Source organism: Esox lucius, chromosome 1 (assembly GCF_011004845.1).
Source record: "Esox lucius isolate fEsoLuc1 chromosome 1, fEsoLuc1.pri, whole genome shotgun sequence".
Lineage (NCBI taxonomy): Eukaryota > Metazoa > Chordata > Actinopteri > Esociformes > Esocidae > Esox > Esox lucius.
This window is the reverse complement of record NC_047569.1, coordinates 7,585,310-7,608,716: the sequence shown is the minus strand read 5'-3', so window position 1 is coordinate 7,608,716 and position 23,407 is coordinate 7,585,310. Positions and strand designations below refer to the sequence as shown.

The 23,407-nt window shown below is 47.9% G+C and overlaps 1 protein-coding gene across 1 annotated transcript in view; it reads right to left on the bottom strand.

Moving 5' to 3' along the window:
• The window catches only part of lekr1 (leucine, glutamate and lysine rich 1), a 114,500-nt gene that overhangs the window by 5,248 nt on the left and 85,845 nt on the right, over positions 1-23,407 (bottom strand). The window contains exons 8-11 of the mRNA XM_013131369.4: positions 21,393-21,596; positions 10,136-10,211; positions 8,181-8,345; positions 5,846-6,070 (exon numbers count right to left, since the gene is read on the bottom strand). Of these exons, the coding sequence (XP_012986823.3) occupies positions 5,846-6,070; positions 8,181-8,345; positions 10,136-10,211; positions 21,393-21,596 (670 nt within the window). The remainder of the gene's footprint in view (positions 1-5,845; positions 6,071-8,180; positions 8,346-10,135; positions 10,212-21,392; positions 21,597-23,407) is intronic.

Here is a 23,407-nt window from a genome sequence, read left to right as displayed (position 1 = left end):
GAGGCATTCTCTCAGTCAGACTGTACAGCACATGTGGGCCAGACAGGCTTCACTACAAAATGGATGTATAGCAAGTCTAAGCTGCGCAGCGCTTCCCTTTTACTTCCAGTAATTGTGCTAACGGTAGTTTTCTTGGAAAATCACTTCATGTGACTCTGGGGAAGTAAATGACAAAAGTCCTTGACACCATCCCTAAATAGTGTAGCTGTGTGTTTAGTCAGGGTTACAGTTGGGTTTGAAACAAGATTTTAGGAAAATATCTTTGCAACTTGGCATAATTGGTCCCTGAGTAGTGCACCATCTAGTGGCCATGTAGGAGAATGGCAGCAAGGCCTAGAGCAGACAGACAAACAATAGAAGGATAGACACACAGACAGACAGGCAACACAAAAACACAGACATATGAATGAGAAAAAGACACAGATAGAATGACAGACAGACAACAGAAAAATATGTACAAAGAGAACAGGCAGACAGACCGGCCGGCAACCAGAGACTAAAATCTGCTGTTTGTCTGAGAAACGTGCGTGCACGTTAGTGTGCAAGACAGAAATGATCCGAGTACGTGCGCGCCTGTCAGTACATGTCTGTCAGTGTTGCGAACACACGGCAGTGTGGCTGACTACACGCCAGAGTGTGTGTGTGTGTGTGAACACGTGGGCGTGTGGCTGGTGTGTGTAACGATGGGTTCCCTGGTACGTGTGAGTCCACATCTGGATTCTGTCGTGTGGTAAGGGAAAACCCCTAACGGAGAAAGCACATGGATCGCATTTGTACCTCTGTATGCATGTGTTCGCATGTCTGTGCCCGAACATGGCTGTGTGTGTTACTGATCGTGTGTGTGTGTGTGTGTCTGTGTGTGTGCCTCCCGTGCTTCGATATGCCAGTCCTACTGGCAGACATCCTTGAGGGCTCATGGTAAAAGCAGAGGATTACGAGAGTATTAAATGTAAATCACACTCAGCACAACGTGGTTCCAATCAACTCGCCCCCCTAACGCATTTCATACCACATTCCAACCCAAGCACACACGCAAACACACATCTCGATTTTTTGAATCCCCCCCCCCACCCCTGTGCTGGTGGTGAAAGGTGAGAGGTTAAAGGTCACGCTTTGATGTAATTTCCCCCCAGACAATGTGACCTTTGGTGCCCGTCTCTCTCCTGGTCTCCTAGTTGTTTCGGGATAGCTGGAGGGAATGACGGAAAGAAAGAGCGCAAGTGAGAAATGGAGAGAAAAAGACAAGGAGAGGGAGGTACCTGAGAAAAGTCAGGAGTGCATTTGTGGAAACCGCGAAGCTGGCCGAATGTGCAGGAGCACAAGCCCTCCGCTCCAGAAACAACATCCGACGACCCCCTAACACCTCACGCTGAATGGACCACTACATCCTGCTGAGTTCATTTACTAACACACTGAGAGCACACCCACACACGCACACACCCACACACACACACGCAAGCTTTAATTTGTCCTCTAAACCTAATCACTAAACCGAAAATAGACTTCTCCTCGCAGGGACCGGTGAAATCTCTTCACAGGGTCGAAGTCTTATTGTTTTCCTGTCCTTGTGTTGTTTTTTGTGTCCTTACGAAAAGGATAGCAAAACCTTAACAAAAACCCACCCACACACATCTAAATCGGGGCATCAACATTGATTCTCCTTACAAATCCTATATATACTAACCGCTTAGCCTCACGCTAACAGTAACCCCAGTAACTGAACCCTAACTCCTAACTGCAATAGAAACCTTCCCCCAAACGTGAACACTGTCAAATCCAAAATGTGTGGAATTTTCCCGGTTCAACTACAGTTTGGGTTAATATACTTAAACATAGTAAAACCTGTTTCTCTTTGTGACCATCTGTGTGGAGGTTCTTTTTAATCCTATCAATCCTTCCATACACACTCAACAGGCAAACAGAGATGATGATGACTTCCAGGCAAGCTGCCATTTTGTTTATGGAGAGATTGTGGTTTTACAGGCTGTGTCATCATCTTATCATCCAATCATATCTGTGGCTCTGTTTGTGACAGGGTTAGCTTATGAGTCAAAGCATAAGTCATTCCTAATGTGTGTGTGTGTGTGTCTGTGCGTGTGTTTGTGTGTTTGATTGTGTGTTTGTGCACAACGGAAAACGAAGGCAGGTATTGTCCAGCGATCAATGGCAAAGCCGGTGTGACAGTGTTCTGTTGCCTTAGCAACAGACAGGGTCACGTACAACTCGCAAGGTCACGATCAGAAAGCCAATCATCTTTCTCCACTAACCATTCATCAATGACTGGAACACGCGAGCACAAACCCACACACACGCAATCACAGGCAAACACACATGCACAAACAAACACGAGAGAGAGACAAAGTACAGAAAGATCAATGCGACATCAATTTAACTGGAAATGACAAGAGGAGATGAATGAAGGACATAGAAAGACAGCCAAGACGAAAGAAAGCAAGTGAAAGAGGACTGAGAGATAGTGTTTTTTAATTAGGGCTGAGGTTTGGGCTGTCCTTTAGGTATGGATTTGATCTCACAGTCAGATCCGATAGGGCCTTAAACCCAAGTGAAAGCAGAGAGGCACTCTTAAATACCATTTGAAATGATTAAAAAGAGGAGGCCGAAAAAGAGAACAAAAGAACCATGTTGTGGCATTAAGGAGAATGTCAGCTGTGAAACTGGCACCAGGACACCTTTAGAGAGAGCCAGAGAGAGAGGTAGAGAGAGAAAAAGTGAGAAACAAACAGAGACAGATGAACAGAGAAAAACAGACCAAAAAACAGAAAGACAGATAAAGAGACAGAACAACAGAAACAAACAGAAAGAGAGAGGCAGACACAGAGAGAACTGCAGGTGCTGGAGGGGGAGAAAGAGTGTGGGGGGGTATGACCAGGAGTCTAAAGAGGTAGTGACTGGCCTCAGGAGACGAGAGGAAGGGGAGAAGAGAGGGAGGGATGGGGAGGGACGGGGAGAAAGGGAGATGGAGGGAGGCAGACGAAGCTAGGACGGGGGAGTGCAGACAGGAGGAGAAAAGGTGATCGATGTGACGACCTGGAAACTGATTGAGTGTGTGTGTGATGCTGTGTGTGTGATGCTGTGTGTGTGTGTGTGATGCTGTGTGTGTGTGTGTGTGTGTGTGATGCTGTGTGTGTGTGATGCAGTGTGTGTGTGTGTGTGTGTGTGATGCTGTGTGTGTGTGTGATGCAGTGTGTGTGTGTGTGTGTGTGTGTGTGTGATGCTGTGTGTGTGTGATGCAGTGTGTGTGTGTGTGTGTGAGTGTGTGTGTGTGTGTGTGTGTGATGCTGTGTGTGTGTGTGATGCAGTGTGTGTGTGTGTGTGTGTGTGTGTGATGCTGTGTGTGTGTGATGCAGTGTGTGTGTGTGTGTGTGTGTGATGCGTTGTGTATGTGTGTGTTTGATGCAGTGTGTGTGTTTGATGCAGTGTGTGTGATGCTGTGTGTGTGTGTGTGATGCTGTGTGTGTGTGTGTGTGTGTGATGCTGTGTGTGTGATGCTGTGTGTGTGTGTGTGATGCTGTGTGTGTGTGTGTGTGTGAGTGTGATGCTGTGTGTGTGATGCAGTGTGTGTGTGTGTGTGTGTGATGCTGTGTGTGTGTGTGATGCAGTGTGTGTGTGTGTGTGATGCTGTGTGTGTGTGATGCAGTGTGTGTGATGCGTTGTGTATGTGTGTGTTTGATGCAGTGTGTGTGTTTGATGCAGTGTGTGTGTGTGTGTGTGATGCTGTGTGTGTGTGATGCAGTGTGTGTGTGTGTGTGATGCAGTGTGTGTGTGTGTGTGATGCTCTGGGTGTGTGGGATGCTCTGTGTGTGTGTGGTGCGGTGTTTGTGTGAGGCTGTGTGTGTGTGTGATGCTGTGTGTGTGTGATGCAGTGTGTGTGTGTGTGTGTGTGTGTGATGCTGTGTGTGTGTGATGCAGTGTGTGTGTGTGTGTGTGTGTGTGTGATGCGTTGTGTATGTGTGTGTTTGATGCAGTGTGTGTGTTTGATGCAGTGTGTGTGTGTGTGTGATGCTGTGTGTGTGTGATGCAGTGTGTGTGTGTGTGTGTGATGCAGTGTGTGTGTGTGATGCTCTGGGTGTGTGGGATGCTCTGTGTGTGTGTGGTGCGGTGTTTGTGTGAGGCTGTGTGTGTGTGTGATGCGGTGTGTGTGTGTGTGATGCAGTGTGTGTGTGATGCGGTGTGTGTGTGTGATGCAGTGTGTGTGTGATGCAGTGTGTGGGTGATGCAGTGTGTGTGTGTGTGATGCAGTGTGTGTGTGATGCGGTGTGTGTGATGCAGTGTGTGTGTGACGCGGTGTGTGTGAGATGCATTGTGTGTGTGTGTGTGTGTGTGTGTGATGCACTGTGTGTGTGTGATGCGGTGTGTGTGTGTGAGATGCATTGTGTGTGTGATGCGGTGTGTGGGTGATGCAGTGTGTGTGTGACGCGGTGTGTGTGTGTGTGTGAGATGCATTGTGTGTGTGTGTGTGTGATGCACTGTGTGTGTGTGATGCGGTGTGTGTGTGTGTGATGCAGTGTGTGGGTGATGCAGTGTGTGTGTGTGTGATGCAGTGTGTGTGTGATGCGGTGTGTGTGATGCAGTGTGTGTGTGACGCGGTGTGTGTGTGTGAGATGCATTGTGTGTGTGTGTGTGTGTGTGTGTGATGCACTGTGTGTGTGTGATGCGGTGTGTGTGTGTGTGAGATGCATTGTGTGTGTGATGCGGTGTGTGGGTGATGCAGTGTGTGTGTGACGCGGTGTGTGTGTGTGTGAGATGCATTGTGTGTGTGTGTGTGTGTGTGATGCACTGTGTGTGTGTGATGCGGTGTGTGTGTGTGTGATGCGGTGTGTGTGTGTGTGATGCAGTGTGTGGGTGATGCAGTGTGTGGGTGATGCAGTGTGTGTGTGTGTGATGCAGTGTGTGTGTGATGCGGTGTGTGTGATGCAGTGTGTGTGTGATGCGGTGTGTGTGTGTGTGTGATGCGGTGTGTGTGTGTGTGTGATGCGGTGTGTGTGTGTGTGTGATGCGGTGTGTGTGTGTGTGTGATGCGGTGTGTGTGTGTGTGTGATGCGGTGTGTGTGTGTGTGTGATGCGGTGTGTGTGTGTGTGTGTGTGTGTGATGCGTGTGTGTGTGTGTGTGATGCGGTGTGTGTGTGTGATGCGGTGTGTGTGTGTGTGTGATGCGGTGTGTGTGTGTGATGCGTGTGTGTGTGTGTGTGATGCGGTGTGTGTGTGTGATGCGGTGTGTGTGTGTGATGCGGTGTGTGTGTGTGTGTGATGCGGTGTGTGTGTGTGTGATGCGGTGTGTGTGTGTGTGTGATGCGGTGTGTGTGTGTGTGTGTGTGTGTGTGTGTGATGCGTGTGGCAGTGCCAGACTCAGACAGCTGAGGGGGTGTCGTGACTGCAGCCTCAGACTGGCCTCCCGAGACAGAGGTCTGCGTGTCAGCACACACACACACACACACACACACACACACACACACACACACCCAGGAGCCTGACAGAGACTCTCTGTCCCTCCCTCCCTCGCACACCACACATTTCCTATTTATACTCTCTCTCTTCCTCTCTCTTTATCCCTGTCTCTCTCACTCTCTGTCTGCCTGAACTCGGGCCTATTTCAGATTGAGATGTCAGTCTACAGGAGTGAACCACAATAATTGGGCAGGTTTTACGAGGCAGTTTGGTACAGGGTTGCTGGGGAGGACATTCATGAGGTTAAAAATGAGGATTGGAAATTCTCGTCGAATTAGAGCCCAGTAACATCGTCGTAAATTCAAGATTTCCTCTTGCGGCTCCACATCACGCGGCCTCCATCACTTCCTGCCCGTCTTTCTCCGTCTCTGTCCCTCACCTCGTCTCGCAGCACGGCCTTGTCTTTTTTTAACAGCTGCAGTTCCATCCGGGCCTGGCTCAGCTCCAGCGCCCCCTGTTGCCGGGATTCCTCCAGTGCACGCTGTAGCGCCTCCTCTTTAGCGCTGCTCCTGTCCGCCTCCTCCTGCACCTCCCTCAGTCTCTCCGTCAGCCTATGCGCGTCCTCCCTGAGCTCCTGTGTGGCGGAGAGGACCTGGGAGGACAGCTGAGACACAGACATTTGATAAGCCCTATTACCCAGATTCTACATTGGTTCCCAACCTTTCTCACTAACTGTACCATCTATTGACTTTTGACCTGCTCTGGGTACCCCTGAAGAAACCCATTTTGTTCATTTTACCAGTAAGTCTATGGTCTCATGAGTCTCCTCAAGCACCCCCTGTTGACAGGCCAAGTACCCTCAGGGGTCCCAGTACCCCTGGATGGAATCCACTGACTTAGAACAAGCAAACAGAGAGGAAAATGTACGACACAGACTGGTACAATGACTAGTCCAGAACAATTTGGAAAACACTGATGGGTTTGGGATTAATTCCTTTTATTAGTATTTGTTACAGTATTAGGACAGCAGAAAACTAACAGTCTCTCACTGTCTGTCTGTCTCTTTTATATTCTCTCTGCTCTTTTCTGTTTTCTGGACATGTTTGTTGTAGTGTGTTTGTTTGGTGTAGTGTAAGACGAGAGTGTTGTGTAGGTGTGTAAAGGGTGTGTGTAGTGTGTTTGTTTGGTGTAGTGTAAGACAAGAGTGTTGTGTAGGTGTGTAAAAGGTGTGTGTAGTGTGTTTGCAGTCGATCCTATCCCTGTCTCAGGTCAACAGAGGCAAGAAGCCGTCAGCATCATTTCTGGATCGGTGGATCCGCCACCCAGCATCTCCTTCCAACCGGTGACTACACCACACACACACACCACACACACACAAGCGCACACACCCATACACACACAGCCTCACTGGGTGAATGATAGGGTCCTGGCACACACACAGATCAGACACCCACTGCACTCCGGAACAAAGAGGAGTCACAGCCATAACTCCCGGAGGGCAGGATGGAGGCTGAGATAAGGACGGAGGCCGGAGAGGAAGAGACAGATGGAGAGAGGGAGCAAAACAGAGACGCTGCCGTTCCGTCTTGTACTCGGATCCTTGTGCTTTTCTTAGAGCTCCTTGTGTTGGCTGTCGTCCTGTCTCCATGCCTGCCTGTCTGTCTGTCCAACAGTCAAAACCATCTCTCCTCCACCACGACTAATACCATAATACCAGAGGGACAGAGAGACAGTGGCGCTGGTATTGGTTAACCAGAGGGAGAGAGAGACAGTGGCGCTGGTATTGGTTAACCAGAGGGAGAGAGAGACAGTGGCGCTGGTATTGGTTAACCAGAGGGAGAGAGAGACAGTGGCGCTGGTATTGGTTAACCAGAGGGAGAGAGAGACAGTGGCGCTGGTATTGGTTAACCAGAGGGACAGAGAGACAGTGGCGCTGGTATTGGTTAACCAGAGGGAGAGAGAGACAGTAGTGCTGGTATTGGTAAACCAGAGGGACAGAGAGACAGTAGCGCTGGTATTGGTTAACCAGAGGGAGAGAGAGACAGTGGCGCTGGTATTGGTTAACCAGAGGGAGAGAGAGACAGTGGCGCTGGTATTGGTTAACCAGAGGGAGAGAGAGACAGTGGCGCTGGTATTGGTTAACCAGAGGGAGAGAGAGACAGTGGCGCTGGTATTGGTTAACCAGAGGGAGAGAGAGACAGTAGTGCTGGTATTGGTAAACCAGAGGGACAGAGAGACAGTAGCGCTGGTATTGGTTAACCAGAGGGAGAGAGAGACAGTGGCGCTGGTATTGGTTAACCAGAGGGAGAGAGAGACAGTGGCGCTGGTATTGGTTAACCAGAGGGAGAGAGAGACAGTGGCGCTGGTATTGGTTAACCAGAGGGAGAGAGAGACAGTGGTGCTGGTATTGGTTAACCAGAGGGACAGAGAGACAGTAGTGCTGGTATTGGTTAACCAGAGGGACAGAGAGACAGTAGTGCTGGTATTGGTTAACCAGAGGGACAGAGAGACAGTAGTGCTGGTATTGGTTAACCAGAGGGACAGAGAGACAGTAGTGCTGGTATTGGTTAACCATAGGGACAGAGAGACAGTAGTGCTGGTATTGGTTAACCAGAGGGACAGAGAGACAGTAGTGCTGGTATTGGTTAACCAGAGGGGCCTCTCTGACTGCTTATAACCGGTGTCAGATGCAGGGGGGCCCCGGGTGGAGACATCTCCTCTGTTGTTATACCGTCAATGCGGCTGAGCGTCTCTTTAAGCCCCGGTGCTGGTACCTTATTCTGCAACTGCTCCTTCTCTCTCTGGCACTGCAGCAACATCTCCCAACTCTTCTCCCTGTCAATCACCAGCACTAGCTCCGCCTCCCTCTTTAGCTCCTCCTCCCGTTCCTTCAGGTGCGCTGCATTCTGGGACCTTTGCTCCTTTAGAGCAGCCTCCAGCTGGGTAAATAGACATGAGGTTTTACAACGAGCTGACACACACACATGCAAAAAAGCACACACACACATATATTTAAAAAAATACGATACAAACATTAAGAGCAGTGTTTTCAGGTTAGCGTGAAACGCGCAGTGACTGACACTAAAAACGGACATAATATCCCTCCAGATTTGGCAGTTGTTTTATTTGCAGACAGAAAAGGGAAGCCGCTCGCGCTCCAGAGAAGATCTGTCACAGATCGCAACCGTGAGATGAAAGTTTCAACCCAGACAGGCCATTCTCACCATAAGTGAGGACTGAAATATTGCCTCGGCAGGGATATACAAACACTGGTTTTGACTGCTGGGAAAAGAAGGTTTGGTGGTGGCACAGTGTGTATTTTTAGTCAGGCTTGGCCATCTTTTTCAAACAGCAGAGGAGATCACAGGCTTTGCGTGCGGGCCCTGGGGTGGGACATCGTCCCAGGGACAACCCCTAGCCCCTCGTCTGCAAAACGGGGCCTTGAACACAGCCCGGTTGCTGCTTTTGAACGCAACCGCACCCTCGGCGAGGCACACCTGACCTCGGTCAGACCTCTTTTAAGGGGAGGTTGAAAAGGGCCCCAGAACAGCAGATTTGGGCAGCAGAGGAAGAATGTATTTCTGAACGCCGCCCAGTGGTTTTGTTTTTGCTTTTCAGCTTTCCGTTAATAAAATGACCTCCACGGCCAAGAGCGCGGGTATTGTGTCTGTTCCATTGGGTGTAGACTGTGTGTGTGAGACCGCTTCTTTCTCACTGGGCGAGCTTCCGTGTCAGGGACAGGAAACCGGAGGGAGAGTGGTGTCATTTTTAGGGAATCAGAAGGCATTCTTCTTAATACTGCCGTGCTGAGACTGGAATCTCCCTAAACCTGGCTTACCCACACCTCCACACTGGTGGACTAGGAAACTGGACAAATAAAACAAACACTACAGACATTTTGACCCGATGGGGTTGCCAAAAGGGCGCTGAGTTTTCACTGCTCCACGGTTTGAGAGAAAGAGAGAGAGGGAAAGATACAGGAAAGGAGAAAAGGAGGGAGAGGAAGAGAGAAACAAAGAGGACGAAAGACAGAATGAATAAGACAGAAAGGAGAGAGAAAGAGTGGGGCCGTAAGGGGACCTGGTTTGTGGTTTCATTTCATAGCATGTTTTCCTGTCTTAATTTAAAGGGGCACTGAGTAGAAACCTTCCTTTAATGTTTCAAAGACTAAATAAAACAATGAACAACTTGTCTTCTCCTCACCTTTCATACTGACTTCAAACCGGAATATTATTAGCTAGTCCACATGGAAAACGAGCGGATTTAATGTGGTGGGATAGTATGCTGAGTGTCTAAAGGGATTATGCAAACTGATAGATGGACCAGAGAGAATGTTTCTATAGAAAATATCTCAGGCACTTGGGACAATTTAGCAGAAAACTATATCTGAAACATTAACTTAAAAATGTGGATGTCTTCTGGTCATTTATGCTAGTAGTACAGAAGAAATCCTTGAAAGGCCCCTTTAGCCGGTGGGACTTGGTATCTATTCCCAGGCAGTTCAGCAGTGCTATAGAGAGGGCGGGGCAATAGGAGATCAGAATATAAGAACAGTGTACTCTTTCATTACATTAAAGCCCTGCAGCTCAGTTGGTAAACCACGGCACTTGATATGCCTGGATACTGGGTTCGATTCCCGGGACCAGGAATGTATGCACGCAGGACTTAAAGTCTCCTTGGATGAAAGGGTCCGCTGACTAGTAGCATATGTTTTATCATAGTATATTACCTTAAGAGCCAGCTCTTGTCTGAGGTTTTCCTCCGTCTTCGACAGGGCTTCACGATGGGCCTCCATTATTTGCTCTCTGTAAACATAAGTATAATATTGCACTATGAAAACCCACAGTAGCACACAGTCAATACAGCATAACAACCCACTGTCACCAAGAAGCCCATTTCCTATAATTCTGAAGGTAACAGTAATGATATCTAAAAACCCAAGCACATACTGTACAGCTAAAATCTACGCAAAATGATATGTGTGTATATATATATATATATATATATATATATATATATATATATAAAGCATTTACATACAGTATTTTATAACAGTCATACTAAAACCATTGATTTGGGTGGAAAGTGCTTATTTGTAAGGGGGGACGGCCAGACTGAACAGGTGCTGTTTGTGACTGTTCGGTCAAAAGGGGGCATTGCCCCTCCAGATAGAATCTGTGGCCCCCAAGTTATGTTTCCCCATAAACACTGCAAATGGTACATAAATTAGATATGCCCCCCGATTTGTAAGAAATACACCCTCAGTCATTTGATCCTTCAGCCGGGCCTGGTTACGAACTTTACCATTTACACATCTAAACTTCATTCTCAAATCATCTCTGTTTTAAAAACATTCTAGTTTCACTCAGCACAAGTTTGATTATTAGCCATGGTGAAATGACAGATTGGCCCCCACATGGCACAATTAAAACGTGAAGCCATGCGGTCATTTGTTGCAGTTTCTTCAATGGGGCACATTTCATTTGATTCAGTTGGTTAAGGGGTTTTTTGAACCGTTTTTCAAAAACCCCTTAATGATGAAAAAGATTTTGTGTCCTGTGAAGTCGCCCGGCATGGCGCAGCCGGGGCCCCACCCTGGAGCCAGGCCCGGGGTTGGGGCTTGTTTGCGAGCGCCTGGTGGCCGGGCCTTTCCCCATGGGGCCTGGCCGGGCCCAGCCTGAACGAGCGACATGGGGCCGCCCTCCCGTGGGCTCACCACCCACAGGAGGGACCATAAGGGGCCGGTGCGGAGACGATCGGGCAGCAGTCGAAGGCGGGGGCCTAGACAACCCGATCCCTGGACACGGAAACTAGCTCTAGGGACGTGGAACGTCACCTCGCTGGCGGGGAAGGAGCCTGAGATTGTGCGTGAGGTTGAGAGGTTCCGACTAGAGGTAGTCGGGATCACCTCTACGCACGGCTTGGGCTCTGGAACCACACTCCTTGAGAGAGGATGGACTCTTCACCACTCTGGAGTTGCCCATGGTGAGAGGCGGCGGGCTGGTGTGGGTTTGCTTATAGCTCCCCAGCTCTGCCGCCATGTGTTGGAGTTTACCCCGGTGAACGAGAGGGTCGTTTCCCTGTGCCTACGGGTCGGGGATAGGTCTCTCACTGTTGTTTGTGCCTACGGGCCGAATGGCAGTGCAGAGTACCCGACCTTCTTGGAGTCTCTGGGAGGGGTGTCTCTGGGAGAAGTGCTCCGACTGGGGACTCTATCGTTCTACTGGGCAACTTCAACGCCCACGTGGGCAACGACAGTGACACCTGGAGGGGTGTTATTGGGAGGAACGGCCCCCTTGATCTGAACCCGAGCGGTGTTCAGTTATTGGACTTCTGTGCTAGTCAGAGTTTGTCCATAACCAACACCATGTTCAAGCATAAGGGTGTCCATCAGTGCACGTGGCACCAGGACACCCTAGGCTGCAGGTCGATGATCGACTTTGTTGTCGTTTCATCTGACCTGCGGCCGTATGTCTTGGACACTCGGGTGAAGAGAGGGGCGGAGCTGTCAACTGATCACCACCTGGTGGTGAGTTGGATCCGATGGCGGAGGAGGAAGCTGGACAGACTCGGCAGGCCCAAGCGTACTGTAAGGGTCTGCTGGGAACGTCTGGCCGAGTCAGAGAGATCTTTAACTCCCACCTCCGGCAGAGCTTAGACTGGATCCCGAGGGAGGCTGGAGATACTGAGTCCGAGTGGACCATGTTCTCCACCGCCATTGTCGAAGCGGCCGCTCGGGGCTGTGGCCGTAAGGTCTCCGGTGCCTGTCGATAGGCAATCCCAGAACTCGGTGGTGGACACCGGAAGTAAGGGATGCTGTCAAGTCCTATCAGGCCTGGTTGGCTTGTGGGACTCCTGAGGCAGCTGACGGGTACCGACAGGCCAAGCGGACTGCAGCCCGGGTGGTTGTGGAGGCAAAAACTCGGGCCTGGGAGGAGTTTGGTGAGGCCATGGAGAAGGACTATCGGCTGGCCTCGAAGAGATTCTGGCAAACCATCCGGCGCCTCAGGAGAGGGAAACAGTGCCCTACCAACGCTGTTTACAGTAGAGGTGGGCAGCTGTTGACCTCAACTGGGGATGTCGTCGGGCGGTGGAAGGAGTACTTCGAGGATCTCCTCAATCCCGCCGTCACGTCTTCCATTGAGGAAGCAGAGGTTGAGGGCTCAGAGGTGGACTCGTCCATCACCCGGGCTGAAGTCACAGAGGTGGTCAAGAAACTCCTCGGTGGCAAGGCACCGGGGGTGAATGAGATCCGCCCTGAGTACCTCAAGTCTCTGGATGTTGTGGGGCTGTCTTGGCTGACACGCCTGTGCAACATTGCGTGGCAGTCGGGGACAGTGCCTCTGGGATGGCAGACCGGGGTGGTGGTCCCTCTTTTTAAGAAGGGGGACCGGAGGGTGTGTTCCAACTATAGGGGGATCACACTGCTCAGCCTCCCTGGGAAAGTCTATGCCAGGGTTCTGGAGAGGAGAATACGGCCGATAGTAGAACCTCGGATTCAGTAGGAACAGTGTGGTTTTCGTCCAGGCCGTGGAACACTGGACCAGCTCTATACCCTCTACAGGGTGATGGAGAGTTCATGGGAGTTTGCCCAACCAATCCACATGTGTTTTGTGGATTTGGAGAAGGCATTCGACTGTGTCCCTCGTGGCATCCTGTGGAGGGTGCTTCGAGAATATGGGGTCCTGGGTCCTTTGCTAAGGGCTATCAGGTCCCTGTACGACCGAAGCAGGAGCTTGGTCCGCATTGCCGGCAGTAAGTCAGACTTGTTCCCAGTGCATGTTGGACTCCGGCAGGGCTGCCCTTTGTCGCCAGTTCTGTTCGTAATTTTTATGGACAGAATTTCTAGGCACAGCCAGGGGCCGGAGGGTGTCAGGTTTGGGGACCACACGATTTCGTCTCTGCTCTTTGCGGATGATGTTGTCGTGTTGGCCCCTTCAAGCCAGGACCTTCAGCATGCACTTGGACGGTTTGCAGCCGAGTGTGAAGCAGTGGGGATGAAAATCAGTACCTCCAAATCCGAGGCCATGGTCCTCAGTCGGAAAAGGGTGGCTTGCCCACTTCAGGTTGGTGGAGAGTACCTGCCTCAAGTGGAGGAGTTTAAGTATCTAGGGGTCTTGTTCACGAGTGAGGGAAGGATGGAACAGGAGATTGACAGACGGATCAGTGCAGCTTCTGCAGTAATGCAGTCGATGTATCGGTCTGTCGTGGTGAAGAAAGAGCTGAGCCGCAAGGCGAAGCTCTCGATTTACCGGTCAATCTACGTTCCTACTCTCACCTATGGTCATGAGCTTTGGGTCATGACCGAAAGGACAAGATCCCGGATACAGGCGGCCGAAATGAGCTTTCTCCGCAGGGTGGCTGGGCGATCCCTTAGAGATCACCCGGGAGGAGCTCAGAGTAGAGCCGCTGCTCCTCCACATCGAGAGGGGTCTGCTGAGGTGGCTTGGGCATCTGTTTCGGATGCCTCCGGAACGCCTTCCTGGGAAGGTGTTCCAGTCCCGTCCCACCGGGAGGAGACCCCGGGGAAGACCTAGGACACGCTGGAGGGACTATGTCTCCCGGCTGGCCTGGGAACGCCTCGGTGTCCCCCCGGAAGAGCTGGAGGAAGTGTCTGGGGAGAGGGAGGTCTGGGCATCCCTGCTTAGACTGCTGCCCCCGCGACCCGGCCCCGGATAAGCGGTAGATGATGCCATGCCATGCCAGTTGGTTAATAAACAATTACTTCCATACACATAGATTGTTGCTAATTAGAAAATACTGAATCATTAAACACTACCTTTTCCTCAACGAAAACTACAGGGTAGAGCAGTCTAAGAATCAGCATTACTGTCATCCATCTGCATTCATATTCATTACTAGGGCACTGTATTGAGGTGAAATAAACATACTGTCATCCATCTGCATTCATATTCATTACTAGGGCACTGTATTGAGGTGAAATAAACATACTGTCATCCATCTGTTAGTAACAACTAAAATGGAGGAATGTTTACTGCAGGGGGACAGGCTCATTTCTCAAAAACAAATCCTAAGCCATCCCCATGGAGAATCTAATCCAAATACCACAGAATCACCCCTCACAGCCAAACTAACACTGACTGATAATTTTGAGAAGACATAAGATCTAAGAGCTGAAAGTGTATGTAGTATTTTTAAATACAACTATTAAAACATTTGCAAGTACACCCCAAAAAACATAAACACTTCATTCTTGAGGCAGTTCCTCTCATTCATATAAACTTAAAGGAGTACATAAACACATGGTTGTCCATCTACTTAATTGTTTGCACATTAAATATGCACATTTTTGAATAGTCAAATTATTACTATGCTTTTTAGCTCCACCTCCACATGAATCTGCAGCTATAGTCAGTGTAGCTGTTTTTTGTTCTGAAATGTTTATTGAAAAGATGCTTTACTGAACAACCAGTAAAAATGTGTCATGGATTAGTTGAAGAGGAATTAATTAAAAACAAATTGCAGGCCTCTAACTGGACTGTAAAATAAATTCAAAAAAGTACTTGAACTATACACTTGAAATACATATAACAGAAATACTGCCCATCTCTATCTGTGCGAAAGAATAGACAGTTTTTCAATATAGGTCCATAGGTCACTGAGCATTCTCAGTATAGACAACCCAATGGTTTTCCCTTCCAGTGCTCCTGAGATGAGGACCTAATGCTAAGAACCTCATGCGTGTGTGTGAAGCACGGACCTAATGTTCTCAGACAGCGGGCCAGCAGGACATAAACAAACAAACCGAATCCTCCATCTGGGCTGCTGTTCCACTGTCTGACCTTTTACCTCAAGAAACTATTATTCAAAGATAGGTACACACCAGGCAGACAGGCCATCATAGTTCTGCTGCCCTTAATTCACCTCCTTCTGCACACATCCCCACATGTTTTGTTCTACAGCTGGTAAAATAACATGGCCCAGGGTGGCTTGGTCGCAACGTCTTCCAATTCAAATGTGCGTTTGATTCCTGGGACCACCCAAACTTAAAGAAGTGAGGCACGATTAGCATGAGAGTAAGTCGCTCTGGATAGAAGCATCATAATGGCCTGAGTAGGACTGGTGCTGCTGTGTCTATCATCACGTTTTACGGAATGACAAAAAAACGTGGCCCCAAGAGGCATGAGACCGAGACTGTGGAATAGGGACACTCGCACGCACAAAGACACAGCCCACGCCGAAGACCTAAAGACACAAACGAATCGCTGGAAATCCTGGGACTGACATGGCCTCGACAAAACGCAAGCAAACACCCCCCCCCCCCCACCTCCAAAAAGAAACACTCAAACCCCTCCACACATACTGGCATTGCACAAGTTGTTACAGTGGGATCTGTTAGCTGTGCCATCAGACAGAATATCCATAACTGTCATGTTGTATCAACAGAAAGGGCTTCACTGTATGTATACATGCACCGTTTCAATGATCCTCTCAATATGTCTTGTAAAGAATAGTAAACACCACACGCTCCCCAGTGAATGGGAGATAAGGAGAGGGGATGGATTGGAGAAGAAAATTCTAAACATATGTTTGTCCTCAGTCAGGGAAAAACAACATGTCCTTTCAGGAGCTGGTCTGGGCGATGCGACTTGAAGCGCTATTTATCTTAGCGAGGGGGAAAGGAGCAACACACTCCCTCGAATCGGGCGCGCTCGTTCACATTCTGCCACGTAGAGCTGCAACCCCCCGATCTCCTCTGATCTGCATGCATGCACCTATGAACATACACACAGAAACACACACCACTTTGACTGATGTGAAACGAGCTGAAGGGTGTGAGTGTATACTAATGGCACTGGTATGCGGAGCAGCCCTTTGGGAATGTTCACGATTGAATGGGAACGGAGCATCATTTCCATCCTCGGAGTCAGCATTTCCAGGAGAGCCCACCTTCACTCGACTGGCCTTGAGTGATCACACTGACTGACAAGCACGCACACACGCACAGCAAACTTGAGTAATCACAGAAACACAGACCAGGAGCAGTTGGAAAACACATGCCAGTGAAATGAGAACGGAGGGGTTACTTCCACCCCCTTCTCTCTCTCTCCACCTCCATATTCAATACTCTGCGACCCAAAGAGGTGAAAGTGCCTGCCGTTGTGCCCTTGAGCAAGGCACTTCACCCAAATTGCTCCCATTATGTTGCTGGATAAGATCTCTGGCCAAACGATGGAAATGTAAGAGGGTTTCAACTTTTGTTTCTCTCTAATTGTGATCTGCTGACCATCTGAGGACAAGTGGCTCCCCCCTAGATAAGCAGGGATGAAAACAATGTCTCACTGTGTTTATGGATGAATGGTGACGGGTGGCCCACAGACACACAGGGCTCCTGACAACTGTGACAACATTGCCATGGAAACACTTCTGTATGTCATCTAAGTGTTCAAACCGCGGGTTGAAATGTCATCAATTCATATTTGAAGCAATTTCCCCCATATTTCGCTTTTGAGTACTCTCAGAAAACGTGCCCCCCTCCCCCGATAACGGATCCCAGCAAGTGCCTAGCTAGTGTAACGATATTTCAGTCGGTGAAAGCAGCTTGGCTGTCTCTTGTTAATGTTATAATTCCGCGGCTAATGCTAATCAGGGGTAACATGGAGCTCCGGGCCCTGAAAGACACCGTATTGACTCACACTCCGCCGATTATCAACTGAGCTCATCATCGTGCCGCCGTTGCTTGGCTCACTGCTGCCGGAGCAGAATGGGGTCACGATGTGCAGAAATGTTCACGCTACATTGTGTCGTTCTATTTAAAGAGCCTACAGCCCCCCTCCCCTGGTAAATCACTGGTAAATGTGTGGTTCCTGGACATGACGCTACTGCCGTGGCCTCCCGCTCTCTCAGCACGTACCGCGTGACACCTATCGCTGTACGGATCCGATAGGGATTTTGGACACGAAGCCCGCTCTGACTAATATGCTCCCAAATGTTCCCCTGCCGGGAATAATCCCATCCGCGTCCTGCTCCACACTCCAGAGAGGATCCGGAAATGTTCGTTCGTGTTTGTTTGTTGTTTCGGTTGGAAGGGTGGGCGTTGCTAAACACCCCATTCCCTACTCTAATACCGGCAATTGGAACATGGAAAAGAAACCTGGAAAGATAACAGGAATAGCCTAATCGGATCCAGGGACTGAGCCAAATAGACCCCCTGGGATATCAGAGCGTGTGTGAATCTGTATGCGTGTGTGTGTGCGTGCATGTACAACCCCCTGGTGAGACAGAGCGTGCAAACTCACCCCTCAGTAGCAGGACCGGGAGAGGATTAGAGAGGCATGATGGGTAAATCTGGCAGGCCTCTCTCGCTCACCCCAGCCAGATTTATTAGACAGACGTACCATGTGTGTGCGTGTCTGGGTTCATGCTGCGTCATGCCTCACCAAAACTTTGCTCTAGTTTGACGCATACTAACATTAATTAATGCTAACATTATCTGGACAAGTGCCTATTCATAAACTCCCCACATCTTCAGCTATAAGAGTAGCAAATTATATTAGAGGACAATCATCAAGACTGGACTAGCTGTACCTAGAGCCCCAGTCTAACAATCTCCAGTGACATAATAACTATTACATATGAAAGACGGGACATGCATCGTGGACAGCAAGAAATACAACGCTCTTAAAAATGTCAGAGAACCTCTAGTCACATTACAAACCCTGACGTGTCTATCTTTCAAACTGGGACAACCTCCCTGTGAAAGTCAGACTTATGAATTCATGGGACAATGAAGAAATGGAATAATAACCCCAAGATTTATATGAGCGGAGAGATAATGTAACAGTTTCCATTCTATGTGGTGAGTGAGTTAGCAGTATGTCTGCATGGAAACAGACTGTTCTGATAGACCTTCTCCTCTTACTCCAACAGAAGTCACAGGTGCAGGTCTACTGAAACGCCTATCCTTTGAATTTCCTTACACTCTCAGATAACACCAGAGCCATACATTTGACTTAAAGGCATAGTTAGAAATGTTGACTTTGAAGCCTTCAGCTAAGATTCTAAGATTAATCCTGGGATCTTAAGCACACCAAATGAATATAACCTAAATAGTACATCATTGTTATTATTATATAGGACACACATTAAACCACCCAAATAAAAGGTGGCACCATGCAAAGGGCAATGTCCCCTCCAGTGCCCTGGGACATTCGGGCTTGATAATTAAACCAGAAGGAATTGTGCCTCCTATTAACCCAACTTCCAGCAGCATCTGGTCTCCCATTGAGGTACTTAGCTTCAGAAGTCCAGTGGTGTGATTCAGGGTGCTAACAGACATCTGAAATGACCTGGAGGCACAAATTCCTCTAGTTACAATGCCTTTTTCACACAAAATTCCAAACATTAGGTGTTAAAAGACCGAAAGCCGATCTGCCCAACTCAGAGGAGACTGAAAAGGTATCTTGAGTTATACCCCCCTAAGACCTGGCCCTGGACGTTGTATGCCTGTAGGTTATGTTTTTAGACAGGCCTTGTTAGTTGTTTAAGGCTTTACAACTACTAACCCGTCTGTGAGGTAATATGACCATTGAAAAAATATCTACTGCATAAATACTGAAATGTGGGTTCTATTGAATTGAGCCCTTAGAGACAAACTAGCTACTGTCCAGAGACAAAAAGATATAAAATAAAAAAGCTCCCTACCAAATGTTTCCTCAACTCATATTTAATGCCACCAGACAGGACATTACAATATAGAGACAAATGAACCCAAACCACACTTTGGAACTTTCTTAAAGGGATATTCTATTTAATTTCATGTTAGAACTCATTTTTCCAGTATTCGTTTTTTAAATCAGCAAAGTCAAAGTTTGTTCCTGAGTTTCTTTGGCTGCTTGTGTGAGCCATATGCATTGGTAATTAATTTATTAGCCAAAAAGCCCACAGCAAACCTCTATCTCTACACACAATTAGGGGGTCTGTAGAATGATATATTATGTTGATGTGTGTCAATGCAAAACTATACCCCAAAAAATCCCCACAAAGTCAGTAACAAAAGGAAATTAGGACCTTAAGGGGAACCTTTTCCGGTCCCCATGATGAGAAGGCCATTTTGTGCTTAGACTCAGTTCGGGTTAAGGTTCAGAGTTAGGGGTTTGAGGAAATTGGTAATCAAATGGGATTATTTGTGGGTTCTCAGAAAAAGAGTCAAATAATGATGTGCATGTGTGTGTTTAGTTTATGGTGCGTACATGCAAACAGCTGCCCCCCCATCTCTAGCCCTCCCCCAGTCCTCTCTCTCTCCCACCCCTCTGCCCCGACTCTCTCCCTTCCCCTGTGCTAACCCAGAAGAGGAAAAACATCAACAGCCACATTGTGTTCACCGCTTTGAGGGGTGAAAGAGGGCATTTTGTTCTAATTATTCCTAAATGACTCTACACACGCACACAGGCAAGGTAGGAGTGGGCATGGGGTCATTACACCAGAAAGGTGGAAGAGTCGTGTGTGCCGGGAACAAGGGCACAAAATGTCCTCTCGCAGGTCAGCGGTGGTCAGGGGTGGAAGCCAAACCAATCCTTTTATGAACGGAAAAACAACCTTTTGGAATGCGTGTCTGAGGGCTCGTGGGTTCGTGTTCCGCCTGTGCCAGGGTGTTTGTCTTGCTGCGTGTGTCTGCCACTGTTCGGCCGTTGCACGCTGTCTTGCACGATCCTGTGGAGCTGTGTGTGCGTGTGTGTGCGTGTGTGTGCGTGTGTGTGCGTGTGTGTGCGCGTGTGTGCGCGTGTGTGCGCGTGTGTGCGGTAGGGACACTGAGTGAGTACAGTCAGTAATCTTCCCTTTCCTCTCTGAGCTAGTATGCACACACACACACACACACACACACACACTTTCCATAACCTAGAGCTTACTTCATCTGAGGTCAAACTGCAGAAGCTGGGGATTTAATCTCTACATTCTGTGCAGTTGTATATTGACTTAAGACTTTATGGTAATGACTATGAATTCGTCTGGAGTGGCAGACAACTAATGAAATTATGATGCGCTAACTGAAAACTCACTAGTTTAAATCCCCGAAATGACAAGGTGAAAAATATGTCCTTGTGTCCTTGAGCAACGCACCGCTGAAAGTAAATCTCCAGAATGGAGTCGTCGGGTTGGTTCTGGACAGTATTCCTCAGTCAAGGCGGGTTCGTCCCTTACGTAACAACCTGGACTCATGTCCATGTTGTTTATTATGCGCATGCAACTCAGGACATCGCGTTTCAGGTGTTCAGCTTTAGTGGAACACCATGTTCCTTCGAAACACAAAGAATAAGCATACATAATAGTAACACCTCAGCGAACGCACGCTGGCCTGAGTGTGTGTGATATAGCGCGATCCGCTGAGAGGGAACAGCCCGGTCCACGGTAGGGGTTTTTCATTTCGGAAAAGAGCCGTCCTTGTCGAAGAAGGCGACCTAAAAAAACACATCATGATTTATAAAGCAACATGAACGTACAATGTTCACATTGACCCGAGGGGAAAGACGGCCTCAACTGACAACCATCCACGGATACACACGTGATGTGGGTAGACCTGCTGGGCATGAAAGAGACTGGATTATGGGAGTCACAAACAGGTGACTAATGACAGGTGGGAATAGACTTGTATGAGGCCTGGGGGGCCACTAGGCGTGAAGGCGAGATCACTCACACAACACACACACACACATGCTCACCAACATAGGGTAGACAGTGTAATGACAGACAAGTAGGGAGGACTCAGGTGAGCCCAGACGTTAACAAGACAAGGGAAAACGGGAATACAGAACAAACACAGGTGCACATGTGTTCAGACACACACACATGCGTGCATGTGGGAATAGACAGGTAAACAGGTGACAGACTAAACATAGACACGGGGTGATGAGGCCCATCACGTCAACAAGGTCATTAAGGGAAGTCAGGGGGGAATCAAGTGCAACTGTACACACACACAGTACCGGAGGCAGAACATGCAGGAATAGAAACGGACACACACACACCTGTCTCTGCTCAAGATACTGCTCTCCTGCCGGGCGTGCTCCAGTTCCGTCTGGAGAAAGGCTACATCTTTCTCAGCTCCGGAGTACTTCCGGGTCACCTCCTCTTCCCTCCGTTGCCACGTCAACAGCTGAGACTGTAGAGAGTTGCACCTGCGTCGGCACGACAACCAGCCTTCCTCTTTCACCCTGAGCTCTTGGGACATTCTGTGGAAAGGGACACGTAGCGTGTAAGAAGAAGACAAAAAGAAGACAGAAGGAAAACAAAAAGGGATTCTCAGGTAGGCGGGGCTACCACTGGTCAAGGGTATAAAAGATGTCTGTTTTGTGTCTTTCAAGAGAGATGGTCTCTGTTGTGCGCAGGAGCATTGCCAGTAGTATGGAACATGTTTATAACACTCTACTAAGTAGGTAGCAGGCAGCATTAGTTAGGGTCTGGTTTCAACTACAGACTTTTGACTGATGGTATCTACTGTCTGACACTGTCTACTACAGACGGCGGCTGGTGGCGTCTTAACTGGGAGGACTGACTTATGGAACATTGTGAAAAAGTTTCAAACACATCACACACATGGTTTTATAACATTCCGTCTACACCATTTCCAGCCAACATTGTGAGATGTCATGCGCTCACCAGCCACTACTTTATCCGCTTGAATAAAATAGTAGCTCGGAAAATGAGGTCACAGAGGTTATTTTAATGAGTCCATTTTGCCAGAGACTAGTTTGCATCCAAAAATTGCAATAAAACCACTGCAATGGTTTTGCTTTCGACCTTTGGTTTTGAATCACGATTCTGGCATGAAAGAGTTGTCTGTTGAAGATGACCTGACCTGGAATGTTTTTGCCATTGTCAAAGATTTGAAATGAGACCATCATTTAAAGTAGGGGTTAAGTTTAACTATATGATTACCAAAAAATGCCCACAGACTGCATGCCAATAAAAACATAAGCATTATTTGATATATGAATCGTCCCATCAGGTGCAGTCCTGATGGCATTTGATATACAGTATGTCATCAGGATGGCCCCCTGATCTGCTCATAGTCAACAAAACGGATACACTAACTTACATCACATACATGTCATAACAATACTATCCATTCTTTAGCACAGTAAGGGCCTCATACAGATGAAATACAGTTAAGCCCAAAAGTATTCATACCCATGCCAAATTTTGAGCCATAGTTAATTTGTATTTGACCAATAGGTTTCTTCTGGCTGGAAAAGACACAAACAAGTGAAAAACGCGGTAAGATATTGTGCTGAAGACACAAATGAATAATGTAAATATTTCTGTTTTTAGCCATGACATGCAGTTGACATTTTTACAAAAAAAGCGATGTCCAACATTATTCATAACCCTTGAAATTGTTGGAGATTTTTGAGAAAATGCAAGCTTCTATACCATTTACAATGGTCTTGTAATTTCCACCATGAGAGATCATTCTAATTAACTATAAATTGAGAACAGCTGAACAGCAGTAGTTCTCTAGTCAGTTAATAGTCAACTGCAAGTCATGGCTAAAAACAGTAATAGTTAGGTTATTCATTTGTGTCTCCAGCACAATGTCTTACAGTGTTTTGTCACTTGCTTATGTCATTTCCAACCAGAAGAAACCGATGGGTCAAATAAAAATTCACTATGGCTCAAAATTTGGCATGGGTATGAATACTTTTGGGCTTAACTGTACATACTGTCTTGAGTCTCAGCGCCAGGTAATTTTATGAAGGCCCTACGATTATATATTTTCTGTGACCAACATGCACTCCACAACACATTACATGATCAGTGACTTGTCATACAAAGACCTGACCAGCTTTTATTGTACACTAAACAAATATATAAATAAATTATATAAGCATTATCCCTTTTCCAACATTGTTGCAACGAATTCGATTGTACGTCCAACTGGCCTAAAAACCGATTGCCTACACAATAAGTACTTGACATCATTTATCATCTTTTAGATGTCTCTGTGTCTACAGTCTGTTTGTTTTGATCAATTAAAATACAA